At 51.4% G+C, this 22,822-nt stretch overlaps 1 protein-coding gene across 2 annotated transcripts in view; it reads left to right on the forward strand.

Annotated features, from left to right (window-relative positions):
- The window catches only part of LRRC32 (leucine rich repeat containing 32), a 13,474-nt gene extending 2,789 nt beyond the window's left edge, over nt 1–10,685 (forward strand). Inside the window, exons 2-5 of one of the 2 annotated variants that reach the window (XM_024757513.1) lie at nt 1,137–1,177; nt 2,033–2,123; nt 6,416–8,365; nt 10,379–10,685. In XM_024757513.1, the coding sequence (XP_024613281.1) occupies nt 2,037–2,123; nt 6,416–8,320 (1,992 nt within the window). In that variant the 5' untranslated portion in view covers nt 1,137–1,177; nt 2,033–2,036 and the 3' untranslated portion in view covers nt 8,321–8,365; nt 10,379–10,685. Of the gene's footprint in view, nt 1–1,136; nt 1,178–2,032; nt 2,124–6,415; nt 9,981–10,378 lie in introns of those variants that run through there. The other variant, XM_024757512.1, reaches the window with a different exon arrangement.
- The last annotated feature ends 12,137 nt before the right edge of the window (nt 10,686–22,822 follow it).

The raw sequence follows: 22,822 nt of genomic DNA on the forward strand, positions 1-22,822 counted from the left end.
AAGTGCTCGGTGCCAATATATAGCCCAGACTTGGGAAACCAGAGAAGGCTTCTTGGAGGAGGTGACATCTAGGCTGAGAACCAAAGGATGAGGGGGTATTCAGCACAAGAGAGGGGAGGAAGTGAGGGTTTGGGGCAGTGAAAAGATGCTCAGAGAACTGAAGGAAATAATGAGGCTTCCAGAACACAGAGTGGAAGAAGGGACAGTGAGAAATGAAGCTGGAGAGAAGAGCTGGCTGGGCAGGGAGCACTCCCCAAGGGCCTCGAAGCCCCGCTGAGGGGTTTCCACTCAGTTCTGAGTACACTAGCATTCAAAAGGGTGGTGATGTTCTGCTTTTTAAACAGCAGAACAAAATTTCCTGTGAAAACCCAACCTGTAATGCAGGTGAGAGGAGGACATCTGTGGGGCAGGGGGTCCATGGCCCCGGGGGAACCCAGGGAACAGGGCTTAAAAGACACGGCTCGGCTCGGGCCTTTGCCTGTTTGAACCAGAAAGGACCTCAGGGCACCCACCTTCATTTAAAATTCATAGCAAGGATGTTTATGGGTTCTAACAGTAAAGACTCAGCCATAAAGGTTCTATAAATGCCTCTTCCAAAACATCCCTCAGAGTCACAATTCAGCACTTATTTATTGATCACCTGCAGGAGACCTTATAGTGTAGAGGTTAAGGGCACAGACCCAGGAGCCCGACTTCCTGGGCCTGCCACTTGTTAGCTGTGTGACCTTGGGCATGTTGCTTAATTTCTCTGAGCCTCAGTTTTCCTGTATGCACAGTAGGAATGGTGATCATGGAACCAAGTCGTTGAATTATTGGAAAGATTAAATGAGTTCATACATGTAAAGTGTCAAGAAGAGTGCCTGGTGCATAATGAGGGCTCTGTAAGTGGCATAGAATATGTCTCATTTGATCTTTAACAAAACTTCAAGGTTGGCATTAGCCTCAGAAGAGGAAACTGAGGCTCAGAGAGGTGAAGTGACTTGTACAAAGTCACACAGCAGGTAAGTGGAGGAGACAGAGGGAGCAGTCTGGTGTGGGTGACTGGGTCCAGTGCTCTTGGAGGGCATTATGTGTCTCTCCTTGTTAATGTTTTGTATGTATTATGGTCTCTTCTGTGCCTTTATTTGTGTCCCCAGTTCCCAGGACAGAACCAGACAAGAGGAGGCATTCAGTAAAGGTGTGAGTGAATGAATGAATGAATGAATGAAATTGATGGATTGAGCTGTGTATTCCTAGTACTTGGCCCAGGTTCTCAGTGAATGAGCCCCTAGCAGCACTGGGATGTGACCCTCCTGAGGGCTTTGTGGTCCCCCTCAACCTCAGCCCCGCTGCTCATAGAGAGAAGGGCTGGCCCAGCATGCCTGGGTGTCCCACTGTGTGGGCGGTGGCTTCAGTGAAAGTTAAGGGCCTGGCAGCCTGTTCCTGGGGAAGTCCACAGCCCGCAGTGCTGGGGGCAGGGCAGGCCTCCTGGCGGGGCTTCCTGTCAAGGCTCCAGGCCCAACCTTCAAACAATGGCAGGGACTCGACAACCAGAAAATCAAAAGAGAAAGGGCAAAATAAAGGTCTGCGGGTGGGGGGATTGAGGAATACCGTTTGGGGCTTGAAGAGCTAGGAGGGGGGGACCTGCTTGTGGCCTGGGTGGAACTGGAGTCAGAGGCCTAGCTCCCCACCTCACCCCACCCCAGCCCTGAGCTTGGCCAGGGCAGCCCTTAGGGTCCCTCTCCCTCCTGCTCACCTCCTCCAGGCTGTCTTCCAGGTAGGGTCTTTTGAAACCCAAATCTGACCATGTCACCCACTGCTTAAAAACTCTTGTCCAGGGTAATGGCCTAGCTCCTTGGCCTGGCACTGAAGGCCCTTTGTGATGGGCTGCAGCCCTTTTTCCCATCTCCTTCACAAGGTGCCCCATTCACAGCACCTTTGGTCCAGCTACAGCTGTGGTCTGGGGTTCCCTGAGGGCAGGTACAGACAGGAAGGAGCGGTGGGAAGGAGCCTATGGTCTTACAGCCTTCCCCTTTCCTCCTGCCCTGTGCAGAGCCATGAGCCACCGGATCCTGCTGCTTCTGGCCGTGCTGACCCTGGGCCTGGCTACCTCCCAACACCGAGACAAGGTGCCCTGTAAGAAGGTAAGAAGCTCTGCCTAGGCAGGGAGGACTCCCTGTCTCCCCCTACCCCCTGCCCGGGGGTGTCCTACTGCCCCAGCCCCAGAAGCCAGAGGCTAGAGGGGTCAGAAAAGGAAGGGGAATGCATTTAATGCCTTTAAACCTTGCATTTAATGAGCACCTACTAGAATGCTTAAATGCCTTGTTTACTGTTAATCCTGCTGGGTAAGCACCATTATTCCAATTTTATAGAGTTGGAAACTGAGGCTTGGAGAAGTTAGGTAACTTGTCCAAGGTCATTCAACTAGGGCCAATATTGGACTCTATCCCTTCAAGCTGCCCCCAAAGGGCAGTGGGTCTAGCTGGCTGACGAGGCATAGGTATATGTGTGGGGAATTTGGAGTGGGCATCTGGGAAAGGGTCTTCTGTACTAGGCCCCTTCGGGGGATGAATCCCCTTTCCTAACTGGGGTCCTTAACTCGAGCCCATCTGCCACATCTCTGCTGTGATGCCTCTCACTTATTAGTGCCAGGGTCAAATGCTGCCTTCTCCAGGAAGCTTCCCCTGACCCCTTCCAGGCCGACCTGGTTCTGTTTGATTCCTTTTGGGGCCCCCACAGCCCTAAGCTTCCTTCCATCTCAATATTGAGTGCATAGGGTAGTTGCTGAATGGTCCACACCTGTCTCAGCTACCAGACCAAGAGCTTCTCAAGGGCAGCGACCAGGTTTGATTCACTTTGTTCCATTTTTCTGCCAGGAGTCAGGGAGACTAGCCCTGAGGTTACTGTGACCCTGTGGGGTACAGAGAAAAGGAACCCTCTATGTCTACTCGTAAGGCTGGGCAATCATTGAAGTCAAAACCAGAGCTTGTGCTGGGGAAGGGACTGGCCCTCCAGTGGCCCCACCTGGCCCTGGGACTGGAAGCTTACGGCACAAGATCGGCAGCTGCTCTTGGAGGCTGGATGAGATGGCAGCCAGGGCCCTGCACCCCTTCCCTGGGGTTTGCAGTGTCCTGCTGTTGCCACCTCACTTCTTACTCCTTGGAGCCCTTCTGGGATTCCCAGCACCCAGAATAACAGGCAGAGAAGGCCTCAGACGTCACCAAATGCAGCCCCACATCCACCTGGGGCAATAGACTCAGAGAGATAAAGGGTCTGGGCCACCCAACAGGCAGAGGGGAACTGGGTGGGCTTTGGATTTGGGGCAAATGAGGTAACAGGCAGGAAAGCAATTTCTGAACTCCCATGGAAGCGGTTTTGATGCTTTTCAAAAGAGTAAAAATGAATTGCCACGTGCCGAGGGCTAACAAGGGGCCTGCTCCACGCTAAGGGCTTTCTCTCATTTTATGAGAGAAAACTCTTCTTTTCAGCCAAGGAAGCCAAGGCTGGGAGAAGAGATGTGACCCACAAGGTCATACTGATAGGAGGTAACAGAGCCAAGATTCGAACCCATCTCTCCCGAGCTCATGCTGTCCACTGCCGGGTAACTCTCCCTACCCTGCTTCCCTTCTATGTGCAGGTGGTAAAATGGTGATGAGTGACATCCTCTTCCCTCTAAATCCTGGCATACCAGAGAGTAGACAGGGGGTCATCGGGGAAGCTCTGAACTTGATTAAGGGCTGATGCCCCCGAGACCCCTCCCCAAATAAGTCACTCAGCTTGGAGCTCAGGGAGTGGTGGGTACCCGACAAATGGGGTTCTGAGAGCTGCCCACGCCTTCAAGCTCCTTCCTAGACTGGACTGGAGAGCTGGGCAGCCCTGCCTTGTGCCTTGTAGCAGTCCCTCTGGGCCTCTGTGACAGGGGTCCTGGGCGCTGGGCAGAAAGCAGGATTAGGTGCTGGACTTGGCCAGCTTGTGTCCCGGCTCAGCTCTCAGGAGCTGGTACCCCAGGGAGCCTTTGAGTATTGCCTCTGGGGTGAAACGGGGTGTGGGCTTGCAGGTGGGTTAAGCCCCATCCCCCAACACACACTGTGTTTGTGTTCATTTGCTGTTTCTTCTTTAATCAGGATGGTTTGCGGAGCTGAGGATACGGATAGGGAGGCTGTGCCCAGTGGCCCCAGCTGGCAGAGACGGTTGTGAGGGAGGAAGGGGCACGGAGCCAAGCAGGTCTGGCAGGGTGGCCGGGGTGGGATTCCAGTTTGCATGGGTGCCCAACTGCAGGGGTGTCCTCGGGCCTCTGAGTAGGGCAGTACCGTGGAGCTGGAAGCCGCATGGAGCTGGAAGAGTCGCACTGCCTGATGGAGGGCAGTCCGTTCCTCTCCCCCCACCCGCCCCCCGCTTCACCTTGAAGCTCTTGGGAGGAAGCTGAGAGCTGGGCCAGGCGGGGAACACCCAGGCTGGTGTTCCTGCCCTGTCGGCTCAGCCACTGACTCGCTGTGACCTCGTGCAGGTCACTGCCATCTTTAGGCTCAGTCTCCCCATCTGGGAAGTGGGTGGGCTGGACCCTTTTTGCTCTAACGGTCTTTGACTCTAGTCTGAATATATTCATCATCTCTTTTCTTTTCCTTTCAGAAAGGCGATTCAGTTAATCCCTCAGACTTTTACTAAGGTCATGATGTCTGTGACTCTTTCATTCACTGAAAAATATACTGAGCACTTTCTATGGCCCAGGTCCACAGTAGTCCCTCAGTCAAACCCTGTTTGCCCTGAACTTACTGTCTAGCAGGTCTGCACACAAACAGTCACAATTCAGGGGGCCAAAGCTATGAGAGAGGAAGCACAGGGGCTGTGAGAGCCCAGAGGAGGCCCCGACCTGCCCAGCAGTCAGGGAAGGCTTCCAGGTGGAGGAGACCTTGGAGCTCAGCACACAGAGTTCACCATGCTGATCTGGTTGGGAAGAACATAACCAGCACAGGGAACAGCAAGGAGGAGGCCCAGAGGTGGGTGTGGGAGGGCACAGTGGGCAGTGGGCAGGTGTGGGCTGGGCTGGAGTGGGTTGGGAGGAAAGGGGGCAGGTCAGCAGGGGCCACAGACAGCCCTGAACTCTGCTGAGGGTGCTGGACTTTGCCCGGAAGGGGTTTAAGCCGAGGGCAGCATGGTCAGAGTGGAGTTTTTGAACGGTTGCCATGCATTTGGCTGGCGGAAAGGGGTCAGTGGAGACAGAGAGGCCAGGGCGGAGTGGGCCTGAGCTTGGTGGTTATGGAAGCCAGAGCCTTCACTGGGAAAGGCTGGGGTTCCTGGTGTGTGGGAAAAGACAGAGGGAGATTGCATCTCCACGGAAAGAATTCTGACCCCTGAAGGCACATGTGATGGAGGGACAAAAGTGGGGTCTTTGGTTGTTAAGAGACTGGGGTTCAAAAGCCAGCTCTGTTCCTCACCAGCTGGATGATTCTGGGGCCTCCCTTCCCCTCTCTAACCTTGGGTTTCTTAAAGAGGGGTGCTCAGATTTGATGGGCAGGCTATTGTGAAGATCCAGTGAGACCAGGGGTCTGAAAATGCGAAATAAAATATAAAATGCTGAATGGGTGCTGGGGAAGGATGAGTTACATTCTGGATAAGAAACCAGAGTAGTAATGTGACACAGCAAAATCAGTCTTGTCATCAAAGAATGTGGGTTGAGACTCTGGTCATCTTTTCCTGCCCCCTACCCCATCTCCAGGGGCCCATCTGGACTGGACCATGCAAAGTGAAGCCACTGGTGGGGGTGGGGGCAGCAGCAGAACAAGGTCATCTGGTGAGTGTCAGCAAGGAAGGCAGGCTCTGGGACCCGAGCTCTGCCCCGTGGAGTGAGGGCTTGAATGAGATCTGAGGGTGAGAGTCCAAACTTAACACCGATGACAGGAGTGCAAATAGCATTTTCCCCTTTTGGAAACATTTCTCCCAAAGTGGTTTCTAGTAGAACATCAGCTGGGTAAATTTAACTCTCTGGGTCCATGGAAGGAAACTGGGATATGGAACCAGGAGGCCTGGGTCCCAGCTGGCCCCGCTCCTCACTGGCTCTGGGGCACTCTAGGTGATACATGGTCCTTAGTGTCCTCTAAAATGGGGTAATAATCAGTATAGAGTATTTTGTTAGTGCATTTGTCCTTCTATCTGTCTATCATCTCTCTGTCTGTCTACCAATCAAAGCTTCCTTGAGTCCCTCCCTGATGCCAGCACCACCGTACTGGGTACTGGAGACAGGGAGCAGAGTAGGGGTCATGCAGACATGGGGTGATTAGGCCGGGGGGGAGGACGGCGAGCACGCTGGGAGGACGGAGGAGAGGCCTGGCCAGGCCTGGTGGCGGCTCCAGTCATACTTCCTAGAGGCACGTGTCTGGTTGCCCCTCCTACAGCACCCACTAATGCCCGCTGCTCTCCCTGCCCTCCGCCTCCCCAGGTGGACAAGGAAGTCTTGTGCCGGGGCCTTGGCCTACTCCAGGTCCCCTCGGTGCTCCCATGGGACATTGAGGTCCTCGACCTGTCTGGGAACCAGCTGCGGAGCATCCTGGCCTCGCCCCTGGGCTTCTACACAGCGCTTCTTCACCTGGACCTGAGCGCCAACGAGATTAGCTTCCTCCAGCCAGGGGTCTTCCAGGCCCTGCCCCACCTGGAGCACCTCAACCTGGCCCACAACCGCCTGGCGGTGGGCACGGCGCTGAGCACTGGGGGTCTGGGTCCCCTGCCACACCTGACGTCCCTGGACCTGTCAGGCAACAGCCTGTACAGTGGCCTGGCGGAGCGGCTGCTGGCGGAGGCGCCCGCCCTGCGCAGCCTCTCGCTGGCGGAGAACAGCCTGACGCGCCTGGGCCGCCACACCTTCTGGGGCACGCCCGCGCTCGAGCGGCTGGACCTTCACAGCAACGTGCTGATGGACATCGAGGACGGAGCCTTCGAGGCCCTGCCCCACCTGGCACACCTCAACCTCTCCAGGAACTCCCTCACCTGCATCTCCGACTTCAGCCTCCAGCAGCTGCGGGTCCTAGACCTGAGCTGCAACAGTATTGAGGCCTTTCAGACAGCCCCGGAGCCCCGGGCCCAGTATCAGCTCGCCTGGCTCGACCTGCGGGAGAACAAACTGCTCCACTTCCCCGACCTGGCCGCACTTCCGAGACTCATTTACCTGAACGTGTCTAACAACCTCATCCGCCTCCCTGCGGGGCCGCCCGAGGGCGGCGAGGGCCTTCACGCGCCTTCCGAGGGCTGGTCCGCCTTGCCCTTCTCTAACCCCGGCCGCAACGCCAGCACCCAGCCCCTGTCTCAGCTCTTGAATCTGGATCTGAGCTACAACGAGATTGAGCTCGTCCCCGAGGGCTTTCTTGAGCACCTGACTTCCCTGCGCTTCCTGAACCTCAGCCGGAACTGCTTGCGGGCCTTTGAGGCCCGGCGCGTGGGCTCCCTGCCTTGCCTCGCACTCCTAGACATGAGCCACAATGCGCTGGAGACGCTGGAGCTGGGTGCCAGGGCCCTGGGGTCTCTGCAGACGTTGCTCCTACAGGACAACGCCCTGCGGGACCTGCCCCCGTACACCTTCGCCGGCCTGGCCAGCCTGCAGAGGCTCAACCTGCAGGGGAACCGGGTCAGCCCCTGCGGGGGCCCAGGTGAGCCTGGACCCGCAGGCTGTGTGGCCTTCTCTGGCGTCTCCTCCCTCCGCGTCCTGAACCTGGCGGACAATGAGATGGAGACGCTCCGGGCAGGTGCCTTCCTCCACACTCCGCTGACCGAGCTGGACCTCTCTGCCAACCCTGGGCTGGATGTGGCCACAGGGGCCTTGGCAGGCCTGGAGGGCTCCCTGGAGGTGCTGGCCTTGCAGGGCAACGGGCTGGCCGTCCTGCAGGTGGACCTGCCCTGCTTCAGCTGCCTCAAGCGGCTCAATCTGGCAGAGAACCGCCTGAGCCGCCTGCCTACCTGGACTCAGGCTGTGTCCTTGGAGGTGCTGGACCTAAGGAACAACAGCTTCAGCCTCCTGCCGGGCAGTGCCATGGGCGGCCTGGAGACCAGCCTGCGGCGCCTCTACCTGCAGGGGAACCCCCTCAGCTGCTGTGGCAACGGCTGGCTGGCGGCCCAGCTGCACCAGGGCCGTGTGGACGTGGACGCCACCCAGGACCTGATCTGCCGCTTCGGCTCCCAGGAGGAGGTGTCCCTGAGTCACGTGCGTCCTGAGGACTGTGAGAAGGGGGGGCTCAAGAACGTCAACCTCATCATCATCCTCACCTTCGCCCTGGTGTGTGCCATCCTTCTCACCACGCTGGCCACCTGCTGCTGTGTCCGCCGACAGAAGTTCAACCAACAGTACAAAGCCTAGAGAGGCTGGGGGCTACAGACCAGCTCTGTCGGGGGACGCTGCCAGGTCAGTGGGGGAGCCAGAGGCACGAAGAAGGGTGGGGACTGACCCAAGATTACCCAGTGAGCCAGGATCCAAGAACCCTGGTCTCTCAGTCCCAGCCCAGGGCTCCTTTTCCCTGTATCCTGCTGCATCAGTAGTGACTCACTTCGCAGGGCACACGTGTGGTCCAGCTGTGGAAGCTGGAAGATGGGCAGCTTGCAGGAGTGACAGAGTGTAAGGTTGACCCATCGGATCAACACATCTTCACCAGGCGTCTGTTTTGTGCCACACCCTGCCCTGGGCACTGGGGACGCCAGGGAATGAGACACATCCCTGCCCTCAGCATCGCCCAGTCTGGGTGGGGAGGTGGTTGCGGTGACCACACAGAGTGTGGAAGCCAGGGCTCCAAAGCTCTGCAGCCCCAGCTGGCTAAGCGTGGATGGTCCTGCCCCTGCTGGGCCAGGGTAAGAGAGAGGCAATGCCGACCAAGAGGGTTTGTCTTGAGAGATGTCCAAGCAGACTGTTCGTCACATCTTCTGAAAATGACTTTCAGCTTCTCTGGAACATAAAAAGCTTGTGACCGGAAGAGAGCTGGAGCCACTTGAGTAAGCCTTGGATCCAGTGCTATTAGGCGGGCTGTGGCAGCTCCAGCAGGGCCTGGTTAAGAGGCGGTCTCCCTGGGCTCCAGCCCAGCACTGGACCATTCCGTTTCCTGCTCCGGGCAGGCTCTTTCCCTACCTGGCACTGTCGTGTTGCACACACCGGCCAAGATACTGCCCTAGCCCCCCTACTCCCTGCCCAGGCCCCCTGCTCCATCCCAGTCTCACCCTGGCTGGTGAGCCAGGAGTAAGAACCTTAGGTATCTGGTTCTGTTTTGCACCACACTTGGCAGTGGTGACAAACCCAAGCCTGCACCTGCCTCTTTATGACAACCCTCTGAGGTTGGTATTTTATCCCATTTTACAAGAGGCTCCAAAAGTCTCCCTCCAGGGACCTCCAGCTAAGAAATGCCAGAACTGAGCTCCAGACTCACATCCTCCTGAGTCCAGAGCCTGAGCTTGGCCACTGCAGGGGCTGCAGGCTGTTAGACGGACAGGAACAAGGCCCGGGAGCGTCCTGTGCCGTGCACACCCACCCGCTCCTCTCCCTCCTCTCTCCCAGGCGGGCAGAGAGAAGATGGGCAGCCACAGGCCCTCTCCTCCTTCTGTGCCTCATTTTCCCTTCTTCCCTCATTTGCAGACTAGGCGGGCTCTCCTTTTTCTCTTCTTGCTCTTGCGTGCCCTCCTTCCCTCTCCCTCCTTTGAGCATAGCCTGGACTTTGAAACCATTGAGTCCAACCTCCCTGTTGCACAGATAGGGAGGCTAAGACTGAGGAAGAGAATGGGACTTGCTCAGAGCTGCACAGGTCAGTGGCAGAGCCTGTGAAACAAGGTGGATTCAGACCTCATTGAGGGGGTGTGGGGGGAGTGCTTGGTGGTTGGACCTGAATGGTTTCCTTCTCTCTCAGCTGTCACATCACAAGGTGATGCTGGCTCCAAACTCTCTTACTAGTCCTCATCATGCAGGGACTTTTTTTTCCCCTAGAAAAATGGATAGAAAAATCCCATCCAGGGGCTTCCCTGGTGGCTCAGTGGTTGAGAGTCAGCCTGCCAATGCAGGGGACGCGGGTTCGTGCCCCGGTCTGGGAGGATCCCACATGCCGCGGAGCGGCTGGGCCCGTGGGCCATGGCTGCTGAGCCTGCGCGTCCAGAGCCTGTGCTCCGCAACGGGAGCGGCCACAACAGCGAGAGGCCCGCGTACCGCTAAAAAAAAAAAAAAAAAAAAAAAAAAAAAAAAAAAATCCCATCCAGATATAACCCCCTGTTTCTCATACCCATGAAATCGTGGGCCATCTGGGAAGAAAGGAAGCCCTGGGATTAACCCCGGGACCCTGTGTCATTGTCTTCACCCTAGTGCTTGGCCCGCACTCAGGCTCACAATGGTGCTCGGTAAAGTGTGAGTTGATGAAAATGCCCCTCTCTCCACCCCATTTTACAGATGAGAAAACTGAGGCCCAGAGCGGGTCGAGGACTCAGGGAGTCAACGGCAGAGCCGGGGCTAGAGCCTGGTGGCGAGTGGGGCAGCCAGTGGGTCCAGTTCTGTTTGGGATCATGACCACAGGTGCTCACTGCAAACACTCTTCCTCAGGTCTGGAGGGCAAGGTGTGGGCCCCTCCATGCCTGATCTTTGAGAACACTACACAATGCTGCTCTCACTCCCCAGGACCCAGGCTACAACCCAGGCCTCGGGGCCAGCTCTTTGTGTAACCCACGTGAATGTATTAAAAAATGATTTTGGAGAAACAGTGCAGCCTGCCGGCCTCCTCCTTGCTGCGGGTAATCATTGCGTCCACTTGAACCCTGCCCTCCTCTACTTCCCTTCCAGCCGTTGAAGCCTCATGGCAAACCCCTGGGGAGACAGGCTGAGGACCGCTGGGCGGGAGACTGAGGCTCTGAGTCATCATCATCCTGGACCTGGGTGCCTCAGCCTCCATCGTGTCCCTGCCACACCTCTGTCCCCTCACACTCAGCAAACCCCACTCCCCACCCACCACTGAGAAAAGTGACTTCCAGCAGGAGCCGCTGAGCACCCTTCCCTCCTCTGCAGCTCCATTTTCTCTCTTTCCTCTCCTTCAGCCTTTCCTCTCTGTTTGCTTCTTCCTCTCAGACTTCAGCTGTGCTCAAGTCTTGCCCATCTTACGAGCAGTAAGGAGACCCTTAAGCCACTTTCCCCTTTCCTTTCCCTGCTTCATGGGTAAACTTCTAGGGAAAGTAGCTTCCTCTCCCTCCCCTCCATCCTAACCCATCCCAGGCCGCCTCCAGCAGTCCCCCTCCCCGCCCCCCCAGCTGAGGTCACCGAGCTGCGGGGCCCCTCGCCTCTATCGCCCCCTCAGCACACTCTCCTGACATCTAGGACCCTAGGTGCCCTCCTCTCAGGCTCTGCTCCACGCTCATCATCAGAATGGCGATCAGCAGGGCGCTTCTCTCAGGAATGCCATCACCCTCACTGACTTAGCCACCCCATCGCTTTGACAATGCCCACATCTCTGTCTCCAGCCCCAGCCCCTCCTGAGCATCCAGCCCCGATACCCTGACACCCAGAGGCCTCCCCAGCTAGAGAGTTAAAGGTCTCCCAGGGGCTGGAGGATTGAGAGTGAGCGGCCAGGCTGCAGTTCAAGGTTGAACTTGGAAGAACCAAGAGGGGCCAGAAGAAGAGCATGCGTGGTTCTTAGAAGGGGGTTGGAGGGTGAGGGTGTGGGCTGTGGACTCTGGGGGAGGGGACAAGAGCCACCTCACCTGGGGTGGGGGTGGGAGTCAGGCAACAGGCTGAGGCAGATTCTAGAGGGCAGGGAGTGGTCCCCCTGGTCTCCCACTTTGCAGCCCCTCGTGCTTGTCTTCATGTGGCCCCGCCTCCCGTTCTCAGCTGCCTGACACCCAGACATCACCCCCTTTGCAGGTGCCAACCTTCTCTTCTCCACCTCCTCTCCCACAGGCTCCAGCTCCGCCTCCCCTATCCGCAAGCATCCTGGAGATTTCTCCAGCCCAGCTTCCTCCCTGGCTGTGACCTCTCACCTCCCAGTTGCTGCTCCCAGCTCCTACTCTCCAAAGGAAAAACTGAAATGCCTATTTCATGGATGGGGCTAGGCGGTGAGAGGGTATGTGACGCAATGCCCTGGCACACAGTAGGTGCTGCCCGAAGGCCTGCAGGAGGGCAGTAGCATGGGCTAAGCTCAACCCAGAACTCTGGGAACCTGGGAGCCCACCAGGCCCCTAACCCCTTTTCCTGGCAAACGGGAGTTTGCTCACCTGACCAAGACCCCCAGCAAGGCAGAAATTCCTGTTTTCAGCAGAACATGGACACAGCTGCCAACTAGGTCATCGGAGCATCCAGCAAGTTCCAGGGCGAGAGGATGCCCTTGCACAGCCCCTGTCACGGACAGACTGTGGTGTCAGGTCACCTGGCTCACCCAATCCACGAGGCCGGGTGGGATGAGAGGAAGCCGGCATCCCTGGCCCACCAGATGCCTCCCCTGGTCAGTTCCCTGTGCTGGCACAATCCCCCAGGATCCAGGATCCACAGTCTGCTTTCTGTGCCCCTGTTGTTTAGCAGCTCAGAGGCCCTGCAAGACCGGGTCCCTGCGGCCCTCCATCTTCATCTCTCTCTGGCCACCTCCCACCTCCTATTTAGATCTGACAGTTATTGAGCACTTCCGGGTGGGCCCTGCGCTGAATACTTGATATACACGGTCGTATATAATTCTAACACTCTTTGGAGAGATTTCTATTATTATCGTCCTCACTTTAGAGAAACAGACTCAAGATGCCACAGCTGTCAAGTGCTAGAGCTGAGACTTGAGCCCAGGTTTGCCCTGCTCCTCTCTGGAGCCAGCAATCTTAACCATTAGGCAGCACTGCTTCCTGACCCTCCCAATTCTGGCTCTCTCCCACCTCTTCTACTTGAAATGTCTCACCTACCCTGACCCCCCTGCCAAACTCCTCCTTTTTCAATGCTTACCTGCATCACCTCCTCTGGGGAGACTGCCCTGATTTCCCTCCTCCAGCTGCCATCAGCCTTGGGCTGCCCGGGGCCACAACACTGGGATGTCTGCCTGATCCACCACCAGACCGGGAGCTCCTGGAAGGACGTCTTACCCAGAGACCCTTCTGTGTCCCCTGGGCCCGAGGCAACACAGAGGCAAGTTCAGAAAAGGTTTCCTGAATGGATGGCCCTGCCCTCCAGGACCTAAACACTTGTGGGGATTACCATCAGCCCTCAGACCAAGAATGGGTCTCAGACAGACCCCAGGAACGTAGAGGACACAGAGGGACTGCAGGGTGTGGGCTGCCCAGGGGAACAGGAATCTTCTCTCACCACTCTCAATCCCCTCAGTTCCTCTTGCCTCTAGGACCCTGGCTTCTCTTCTTCATCCTCCTCTCTCCCCCCAACCCCTCTTCTCTTCTCCTTCTCCTCCCTTGGTCATCTCTCCCCCACCCCCCTCTCACTGGGATGAGTTGGAGCTGTGGTGCTGAGAACGTGGAGGGGTGGAGGGGAGGGAGGCCCGAGCTGTTTATAGGAACTGGAGCAGCTCCATCCATCAGCTCTGTTTGGAGCTGGAAACCAAGCATAATAAATACCTTGGCTCCTCCCCAGCTGTGCTTTCCCTGAACTTGGCCATTCGAACTCCAAATTTCTCTGGCCTGCTGGTTCTCAGGACCCAGCTCCCACCCCACCCCACCCTACTCCCACCTCCCACCAAGCTGCCCTGGAAAGAGCCCTGCCTCTGGGACCAGAAATGCAGGGCTGAGTCTAGGCTCTGCTGCCGCTTTGCTTTGGGAGCAAGTCATGCCCCTGGTCTGTGCCTCCATTTCCCCATCTGTGAAATGGGGTCATAATCACCGCACCCCCGCCCCCAAACACGCAGTGCTGTTCACATGTTAGGCTTGAGCATCTGCTTGACGCTGGGCCCTGGGCCCTGCGGGATCCCTGGGAACAGGCAGGCAGAGCCTCTGCCTATTGGGCGGAGGGAGGGGCCACACTACAGCCCAAGCAGGAAGTGGTCAGCGCCACGAGGGAGGTCCAGACTTTGTGTTCTGGGAGTTTGTTTGCAGCAGGGAGCGGCCCTTCCAGCTGGAGGATTCAGAGGAGACCTCGAGGACATCTGGACTGGCCCTGCAGGGAAGGGTAGCATTTCAGCATGTGGAGGTGGGGAGAGCCTCTTCCAGACAGAACAGACTGCCAGAGCAAAAGCTGGGCAGTGGGAAGATGTGAGGGTGGGGGCAAAGAAGAGTCTCCCTTTGTGCATCCTTCACCCTATCACTCCCAACTTTGTCCTCTCTGATCCTCCAGCACCTTCCGCTCTGACCCTCTAGCTTTTTGGAATCTTCCCTCCTTCCCTGGAGAGCTTCAGACTCACCCAGCTCTCCCAGGCTGTGGATGCATTCCCAGAATTATGCAGTCACGTTCCCACTCCCACCTCCCCCCAAAAAGCCACCCTAGAAAGTGGAAGACTCAGATCAGGGGAAAAGTTACTGGCCAAGAGCACGTTTCTGGAATGAATAAGGGAATAAATGAATAAAAGAGTGAGTCAATGAAAAAGAGGATAAGTGAGTAGGAAATTATTGAATTCAACTGACATACTGTGCTGTACATACAAGCTCCCTCCTCTGGTGGTGCTGGTGGTGCTGTTTATTTGGCGGGGAGGGGAATAGGCATTAAATACATGATGGTGTGCGTGCGCCGCGCGCACACACACACACACACACACACACACACACAAGAATAAAGACAAAATGGCAAACCTTGATGAGTATTATGAGAGAAAATAATAGGCAGACAGAAAGAAATGGGCAGACTCAGAGAAGTCCTCTCTGAGGATGGAGTCTGTAAGCTGAGACTGAAGGAGGACTTAAGATGAGTGAGTGAATTAATATTCCTTCTAGCCTCTTCCCCTCACTCCCAAGAATTTGCAAGAGCTGCACTCTAGACCCTGAGGTCCATTCTCATGCATTGAAAGGTCCCCCTACCCTGGGACCCTCCTGGCCTTCCCCTCCCCTCAGTGCCTTGGCTGTCCCATTCTAGAATCATGGAGAAAAATATGGAAGGCCACCCATAAGGGGTGGTGGGAGGGATGGCCAAGGGATGGGTGCCAGGAGTCAAGCATTGTGGGGGTGAGGGACTGGCTAGGCTACAGGGTAAGAAAGTCAAGTTCCAAAGGCCCCTGCTTTATTTGGGGTGGGGCGGTGGGGTGGGCTTGGTTCCTTCTGCCATTCCTGAGCCACCCATGTCAGCTTGCACCAACCATATTCTTTCACCCTAGGTAGCTTACTAACGTTCTCCTGTCTAACCTTCTGTATGTTTTCTCCATAATCAAGTCACCATTGACAGATACATTTAAATTATATGCAAATAAATGTATGCATGTATCACTGTTTTATAAAAATGGGATCATATCATATATGGTTTCCTGCATCTTGCTGTTTTTATTCAGCAATACTTTAAGGAAATCCTACCAAACAAACAAATAGCTCTGATTCATTTTTGACAGTATGCAATATTCCATTACGTGAATATTCCATAATTTATTCAACCATTCCCAATTGATGGATACTCACTTTGTTGTCCTGCAAATGTAAACATGCTGCAAAATCATCCTTGTTCTTAGGCCCATAGTCCCTGGGAGTTGTAATTCTGTCAGGTCACTTATAAGTGAGATTCTACAGCAGTGGATAGGTCGATAGATACAGATATATACGATACATAATTTTATTAAAGCTACTTTTCAAAAAGACAATAATGTTTCATATTTCCACAAACAACTTGTGAGATGACCTTTTCCTATACTTCCTGCCAGAAATGCATGTAGTAGCTACAGATGTAAAGTGGTCGCTTATGGTTACTTTAAATTCCATTTCCCTACTGCAGAGCCTGAGCAGCTTTTCATTTGCTCGTTGGCTGTTTGGATTGACTCTTCCATGAATTGCCATTTTTGTCCTATGCCCATTTTTCTGTTGAGTTATCATTTCCTTGTCAGTTTGTTAAGCCTCATTGTACGTTGCAGGTGTTAACTTTATCTAGCATTTTCATGACAAATATTTTCCAAGTCGCTCATCTGTCTATTGACTCATGTTTCTTGGTTCTAAAATGCTTTTCAGGGCCTCACTTTTCCTTCATAGCTTCTCAATTTGTTTCACTCAGGTTGCTCATATAGTCTCCTAGATTTTCTTCTTCTTTTTTTCTTCTTTTCTTTTTTACATTTAAATCTTTAAATAATCTGAAATTATTATGAAGATGGAAAAATTTACTTGCTTCTGGGTGCACTGAAATTGTGCCGGCATCATTTATTAAATAATCAAAGGTTCACTCTGTTAAAAACTAAATTCTGATATATATTTGGTATCTATTTCTGGATTTCCTGTTCTGTATATTTCATTCATCTATTTCCCTGTTCCTATACTAATACTCCATTGATTGCTTTTGAAGTTTGTTCTGATACAAATAAATTCTTTTGCACTGTTTTTACTTTCCATAACTTTTTGGCTATTTTCGGGCATTTACTCTTCCATATAAATATTTCACTCTGTTTGGAACTGATCTGGGGAATTTTGATATTTCTATGATATTAAGTCTTCCCGTCCAGGAGCATGGTATGTCTTCCCATATGTTCAGATCCCATGTTCAATCCTTCCATGAGATTGTATAGCTTTCTTCATATGGGCCCTAAGTGTTTCTTCTTAAATCTATTCCTAACTATTTTGGACTTTTTGTCAAGATTATAAATGGAATATTTTTCTATTTTCATTTTTGTGTGTTTATTGTCAAAATAGAGAAATATACACAATTGGTTTTTGTATATTTATCTTTTTTTTTTTTTGCGGTACGTGGGCCTCTTACTCTTGTGGCCTCTCCCGTTGCGGAGCACAGGCTCCGGACGCGCAGGCTCAGCGGCCATGGCTCACGGGCCCAGCCGCTCCGCGGCATGTGGGATCTTCCCGGACCAGGGCACAAACCCGCGTCCCCTGCATCGGCAGACGGACTCTCAACCACTGCACCACCAGGGAAGCCCCTGTATATTTATCTTATAGCCAATAACCTTATCAATTGTCTTAATTCAAATAGGGTTTTTTTTTAAATTGTTGTTTGTTTTGTTTTTACATTTGTTTTTGGGTTTTGTTTCCCTGCTAGAGGCTCTTGCGTTTTCTGGGTATACAATCACTTAATTGACCGCATTGTTCCCATAGCTCCCTTGATGCCCTCACCACAGTAGCATCTGCCTCCAGCCAGGCCTCTCCTCACCTGGACTGCAGCCAGGTTGCAGGGATCCCGCCCCACCTACATTGCCCACCACAGAGCTCCTTCTCACATGTTTTCTCTTCCCAAGACCAGGGCTCCAATTCCTTTTCTCTCTGGTTTGCAGGAGCAGAGTGGAGGTGTGTATGGGGGCTCAGAATCCTTGCTGCTTTGTTCCACAGAATGAATTTTTTCCACCCTAACTGGAATTCTGTTCTCCTCCTAGAGCAAAGGTTGAAAACTGGTGGCCTGTGGGCCAGATTTAGCCCTCAGTCATGCTTTATTTGGCCCACACAGTGGTTTATAAAAATCTGGATTGGTTGCCAACATTTAAAAAATTGAAAGAGTTGTTTTATATGGGACCATATATAAATATGGACATATGATTTTCTTAAAATCCTGGAAAACCTGAGAACCTGAATCCCCAGCCCACAGGACAGTGAGTGGCAGGAGCTGTGAAATTGCATCTCCCACCTAGACTGTGAGCTCCTCAAGGGCAGGGGGCTATCCTGCCCCCTCTGTACCCTAGCACCTGACACAGAGCCTGGCTCCAGGCAGCAGTCCTTTTGTATCATGCATAAGTTTCAAGAACATGTGAGTCAAGAGTCCCACACAGCAAGTGTTCTGACCTTGATTGTGCGTGAACCCTTTGGCAGTCTGATGAGCCTGTGGACCCCTTTTCAGAATAACGTTTTTAAATTCATAAAACAAAACAAAAATGCATGATTACAAAGGAAATCAATCCTACTGATGCAGTTTTCAAAATATTAAAAAATAATTGTAATTGGGTAATACATGTTTTTTAATTAACACGTTAAATACCAAAACCTAGTTGCAGATCTAATAATTACTGTAATTTTGAAGCACTGTTGAGCATGAACGATATTTGAGAGACCTTCAACAGCTGTAACAAGACATGAAAACATCTCTGATTTCTGTTGGTAGTGGAACTGCTAACGTCACAGGTCCTAGTAATGCTTCAGGGATTTGTGGCCCACATTCATGATGGAAAGAGCTATTACATTTCAACTAGATGCTAATGATGAAAAGGAAGATGTAAATTTTTCTCATCCAGGTTCACAGCCCCAGGAATTCTACCCTTGTGTCTCATAGATCTCAGGTCAAGACCCCTGCTTTGGGGAGAAAATGCTAATGGCAGCTACAACCAAGCCACAGTAACAGGGAACTATAATCCCATAGAAATCAACACATTCTTGGGTATCTTGTCCAGGGCAGGGATGGGGTGTAAATTAGATCAGTGTTTCTGGAGGGCTACTTGGCAGTATGTTCCAGGAATCTTAAAAATGCGCATTTGTTTCAACCCAGCAATTCTGGCTACATTTCTAGATGTAGCCAAAGAAAAACGACTGTGAGGTTGTTTATCACAGCCAAGGGCACATCCAGCTTTTGTGGAGCCTGAAGCTCATACAATTTAGAGGTCCCTTCTTACAAAAAGAAGACAAAATCATGAATATAATATTGCCAGACTCCTCTCCTGGGCATGTGGAAAGGTTCTGAGCAAGTGAGGACCCTACAGCTACATGTAAATAGACAATCATAGCATTGTTAATAATAACCTAAAATTAGAAACAACCTGAAACAGCCAACAATTAGGGTTCAGTATAGTAAATTACAATACATCCATACAAGGGAATACTGATCAGTCATTTAAAAGTGTGTGAATGTAGAGGTGTGTTTACTGATATGAAAAGATGCTCAAAACATAGTGTGAAGTGGAAAAGCAGATTATAAAACATGTGTAAGAAAGATCCCAGTTTTGTTAAAATAACATCACTAGTTATGTGTAATTGTATGCTAAATGGGACTTTCCTGTCTCAGAATTGCTGCTGTCCCCCAGAACCTCAAAAGCAGCACCAGGGCTTCCCTGGTGGCGCAGTGGTTGAGAGTCCGCCTGCTGATGACGGGGACACAGGTTCGCGACACGGTCCAGGAAGATCCCACGTGCCGTGGAGCGGCTGGGCCCATGAGCCATGGCCGCTGAGCCTGCGCGTCTGGAGCCTGTGCTCCGCAACGGGAGAGGCCACAACAGTGAGAGGCCCGCGTACAGCAAAAAACAACAAAAAAAAAGAAGAAGCACCAGACACAACCCGAGCAGGACTCGGGCAGAAATTAAGATGTCCTCACCCCATCACCTGCCTCCAGACTCACTCCAACCTGGGAGAGGAGGAAAGGGACTGAGACTTTCCATTAAGGGAGTTGTCCAAGTGCTGTGCTTTATCGCACAAGGCTCAAGCCTGGCCACCGGGGCTTCCCTGGAGCTGAGAGGACACAGAGTCTGAGCCCACCTCTCAGACTGGGCTGAGAGGGTCTGAGGTGGTGAGTCAGCCCACCTCTCAGAAGATGAGAGGACAGTGGGAGCTGCCCCTGGGGGTAGCCCAAACTGGGGGTGGAGACTGCTGTGGGAGCAGCCTGTGCTTCCAGAGTTTGGCAACAAAAGACAGGAATGTTTCTTAGGGGACCAACTGGACACAGTGCACGGTAGCTGGGCCTGAGTCATCCCAAAATATCCCTGCCCAAGAAGTCTGCCCTCCAGGACGAGGGGACGCTATAGAAGAACCCCTCAGCAGGACTGGAGGGGGCAGGGACAGGTGGTCAGCCAGGGGTATGTGCCCCGAGCCCAGGGACCAGCTGGCAGAGACCACAAAGGGGGGTCCACACAATCCCAAAATTGTTTGCCTCAAACCATCCTTTTCCCATCACGTGTTTCTGAAATGTATCTGTCTGGGAGCTGTAGGGGACCAGAGAAGTTTTGAGAAATTCTGTTCGTTTGTCTTTTTGTGTAATTGAGATATAATTTACATACGGTAAAATTCACCCTTAATGTTCAGTTCTATGAGTTTTGACAAACTCATAACAGTTATGTAACCACCAGCACAGTCACGATGTAAAGGATTCCCATCAGCCCAGAAAGTTCCCTTGCACCCCAATGTCATCAACTCTTTCCTCCATCCCCAGTCCCTAGCGATCACTGACCTGTTTTCTGCCATAGTTTTGCTTCTTCCATATAAATGAAACCACACAGTATGTAGCCTTTTGAGTCTCGGCTCTTTCACTTAGTACAACCCATTTGAGAGTCATCCATGTTGCTGAAAGTATCGAGGTTCCTTGCCATTCCTGAGTAGTATTCTGCTGAGTGGATGTATGACACTTTGTCCAACCATTCACCTACGGAAGAACATTTGAGTTGTTTCCAGTTTGGGGCTGGAATTATAAATAAAGCTGGTATAAACATTCACCTATAGGTTTTTGGGTGAGCATAAGTTTTCCTTTCTCTTGGGTAAATACCCAGGAGTGGGAGTGTTGGGTCCCATGGCAAGCGTGTGTTTAACTTCCAGAGATGCTGACAAACTGTTTTCCAAAGTGACTGTTCGGTTTTCACTTCCCGCCGGCCATGAACAAGAGTTCCAGTTGCTGTTCATCTTCACTAACAACTTGGTATCGTTGTCGTCCTTTTTAATCCATTTAATAGGAGTGTAGTAGGAGACTAAAATTTTGTTCTGTTTTCACAGACTTTTTAACGAGCAGTTTTAGGTTCACAGCAAAATTGAGCAGAGAGTTCTCACATATTCCCTGTCCCCCAAAAGGCACAACCTCTCCCCACTGACATCGCCACCACAACGGTACATTGGTTATAACTGATGAACCTATACTGACATATCATTATCACCCAGAGTCCATAGTTTACATTAGGGTTCACTCTTGGTGTTGGGCATTCTATGGGTTTGGACAAATGTATGATGACATGTATCCACCATCATAACATCATACAGAACAGTGTCACTTCCCCAAAACTCCTCCATGCTCTGCCTGTTCATCCCCTTCTTCCCGCAGCCTCTGGCAACCACTGATCTTTTTACTGTCTCCATGGTTTTGCCTTTTCCAGAATGTCATATAATTGGAATCATACAGTATGTAGCCATTTCAGATTGGCTTCTTTCACTCACTGATATGCATTTAAACTTCCTCCCTGTCTTCATGGTTTGATAGCTCATTTCCCTTTAGCTCTGAATAATATTCTATTGTCTGGATGTACCATAGTTTATTTGTTTATTCACCTACTGAAGGACATCTTGGTTGCTTCCAAGTTTTAGCAATTACGAATAAAGCTGCTATAAACATCTGTGTGCAGGTTTTTGTGTGGACATAAATTTTCAGCTCATTTGGGTAAATACCAAGGAGTGCAATTGATGGATCATATAGTAAAAGTATGTTTAGTTTTGTAAGAAACTGTCAAACTCTCTTCCACAGTGGCTGTACCATTTTGCATTCCCACCAGCAATGAATGAGAGTTCCTGTTGCTCCACATCCTCACCAGCATTTGGTGTTGTCAGCGTTTTGGAGTTTGGATATTCAAATAGGTCTGTAGTATTATCTCGTTGTTTTAACTTGTAATTCCTTGATAACATATGATTTTCATGCAGTTGGTATATCTTCTTTGGTGAATTGTCTGTTCAGGTATTTTGCACATTTAATAAATTGTGCAGTTTGTTTTCTTATTATTGAGTTTTAAGTGTTCTTTGTATATTTTGGATAATAGTCTTTTATCGGATATGTCTTTTCAAATATTTTTTCCCAGAGATTGAAGTTTTAATTTTAATTGGACTGGACTTTTTTTTTTACCTTTTAGTTTTGAAACAAATTCAAACTTGCAGAAGAATTGAACTTCCAAATATCCTTCACTCAGTTTCACCAGCTGTTAGCAATTGTTAACATTTTGCTTTGTCATTTTTCTATCTCTCTACATACACATTTTCCCCAAACTATTTGAGAATAAGTTGTATACATCATTACCCCAACTATTTCAACATTTTTTTCCTAGGAAAAAAGACATTCTTTTACATAACTACAGTACAGTTATGTAAAAGAATGTCTTTTTTCCTAGGAAAAAAGACATTCTTTTACATAACTACAGTACAGTTATCAAATTCAGGAAATTAAATATTGCTATAACACTGCTATCTAACCCTCAGGCCAGATTCAAATTTCACTAAATGCCCCAGTAATGTCCTTTATAGCAATTTCCCCTCTGATCTAGGATGAAATCCAGGATCATACCTATTTGGTTGCCATGTCTCTTTCATCTCCATTAGTCTGAAACAATTAGTCTTTCACTGGGTTTCATGACATTGACATGTTGATGAGTCTGGGCCAATAATCTTATAGACTGGTTTTCAGTTTGGGTTTGTCTGATGTTTCCTCTGTCAGGTTCTGCCTTTTTGGCAGGAATACCACAGAGGTGATGTGTCTTTCTCAGGTCACCACATCAAGAGGCACTTCATACTCTACTGAGTATAGCTTTTAATGTGCATTGGGGGGCGGGGGGAAAAAGACTGGAAAGAGAATATTCACCACAAACTAAGAGTAAGAGGAGGATTTCAGATGATTTTTATTTTCTTCTTTTATTTATCCATATAATGGGCTCATACCCAGCAAGCATTTAATCTACCTACCCACCACCTCCAAACTCTGCCCTTTCACCCATTTCAAACTAGACCTTGGTCTTTGATGCTCCAGAGAAACAGAGGTCACAGTAAAAAGTCATTATATAAAGTAATCTTTGTCTTCTGAATTTCTAATATCCCAGGTCCTTCCACTTAAGGCATTATCCAGGGTTATTTTTATTGAATGCAATTT

Source organism: Neophocaena asiaeorientalis, unplaced genomic scaffold (assembly GCF_003031525.2).
Source record: "Neophocaena asiaeorientalis asiaeorientalis breed wild unplaced genomic scaffold, Neophocaena_asiaeorientalis_V1.1 scaffold481, whole genome shotgun sequence".
NCBI lineage: Eukaryota > Metazoa > Chordata > Mammalia > Artiodactyla > Phocoenidae > Neophocaena > Neophocaena asiaeorientalis.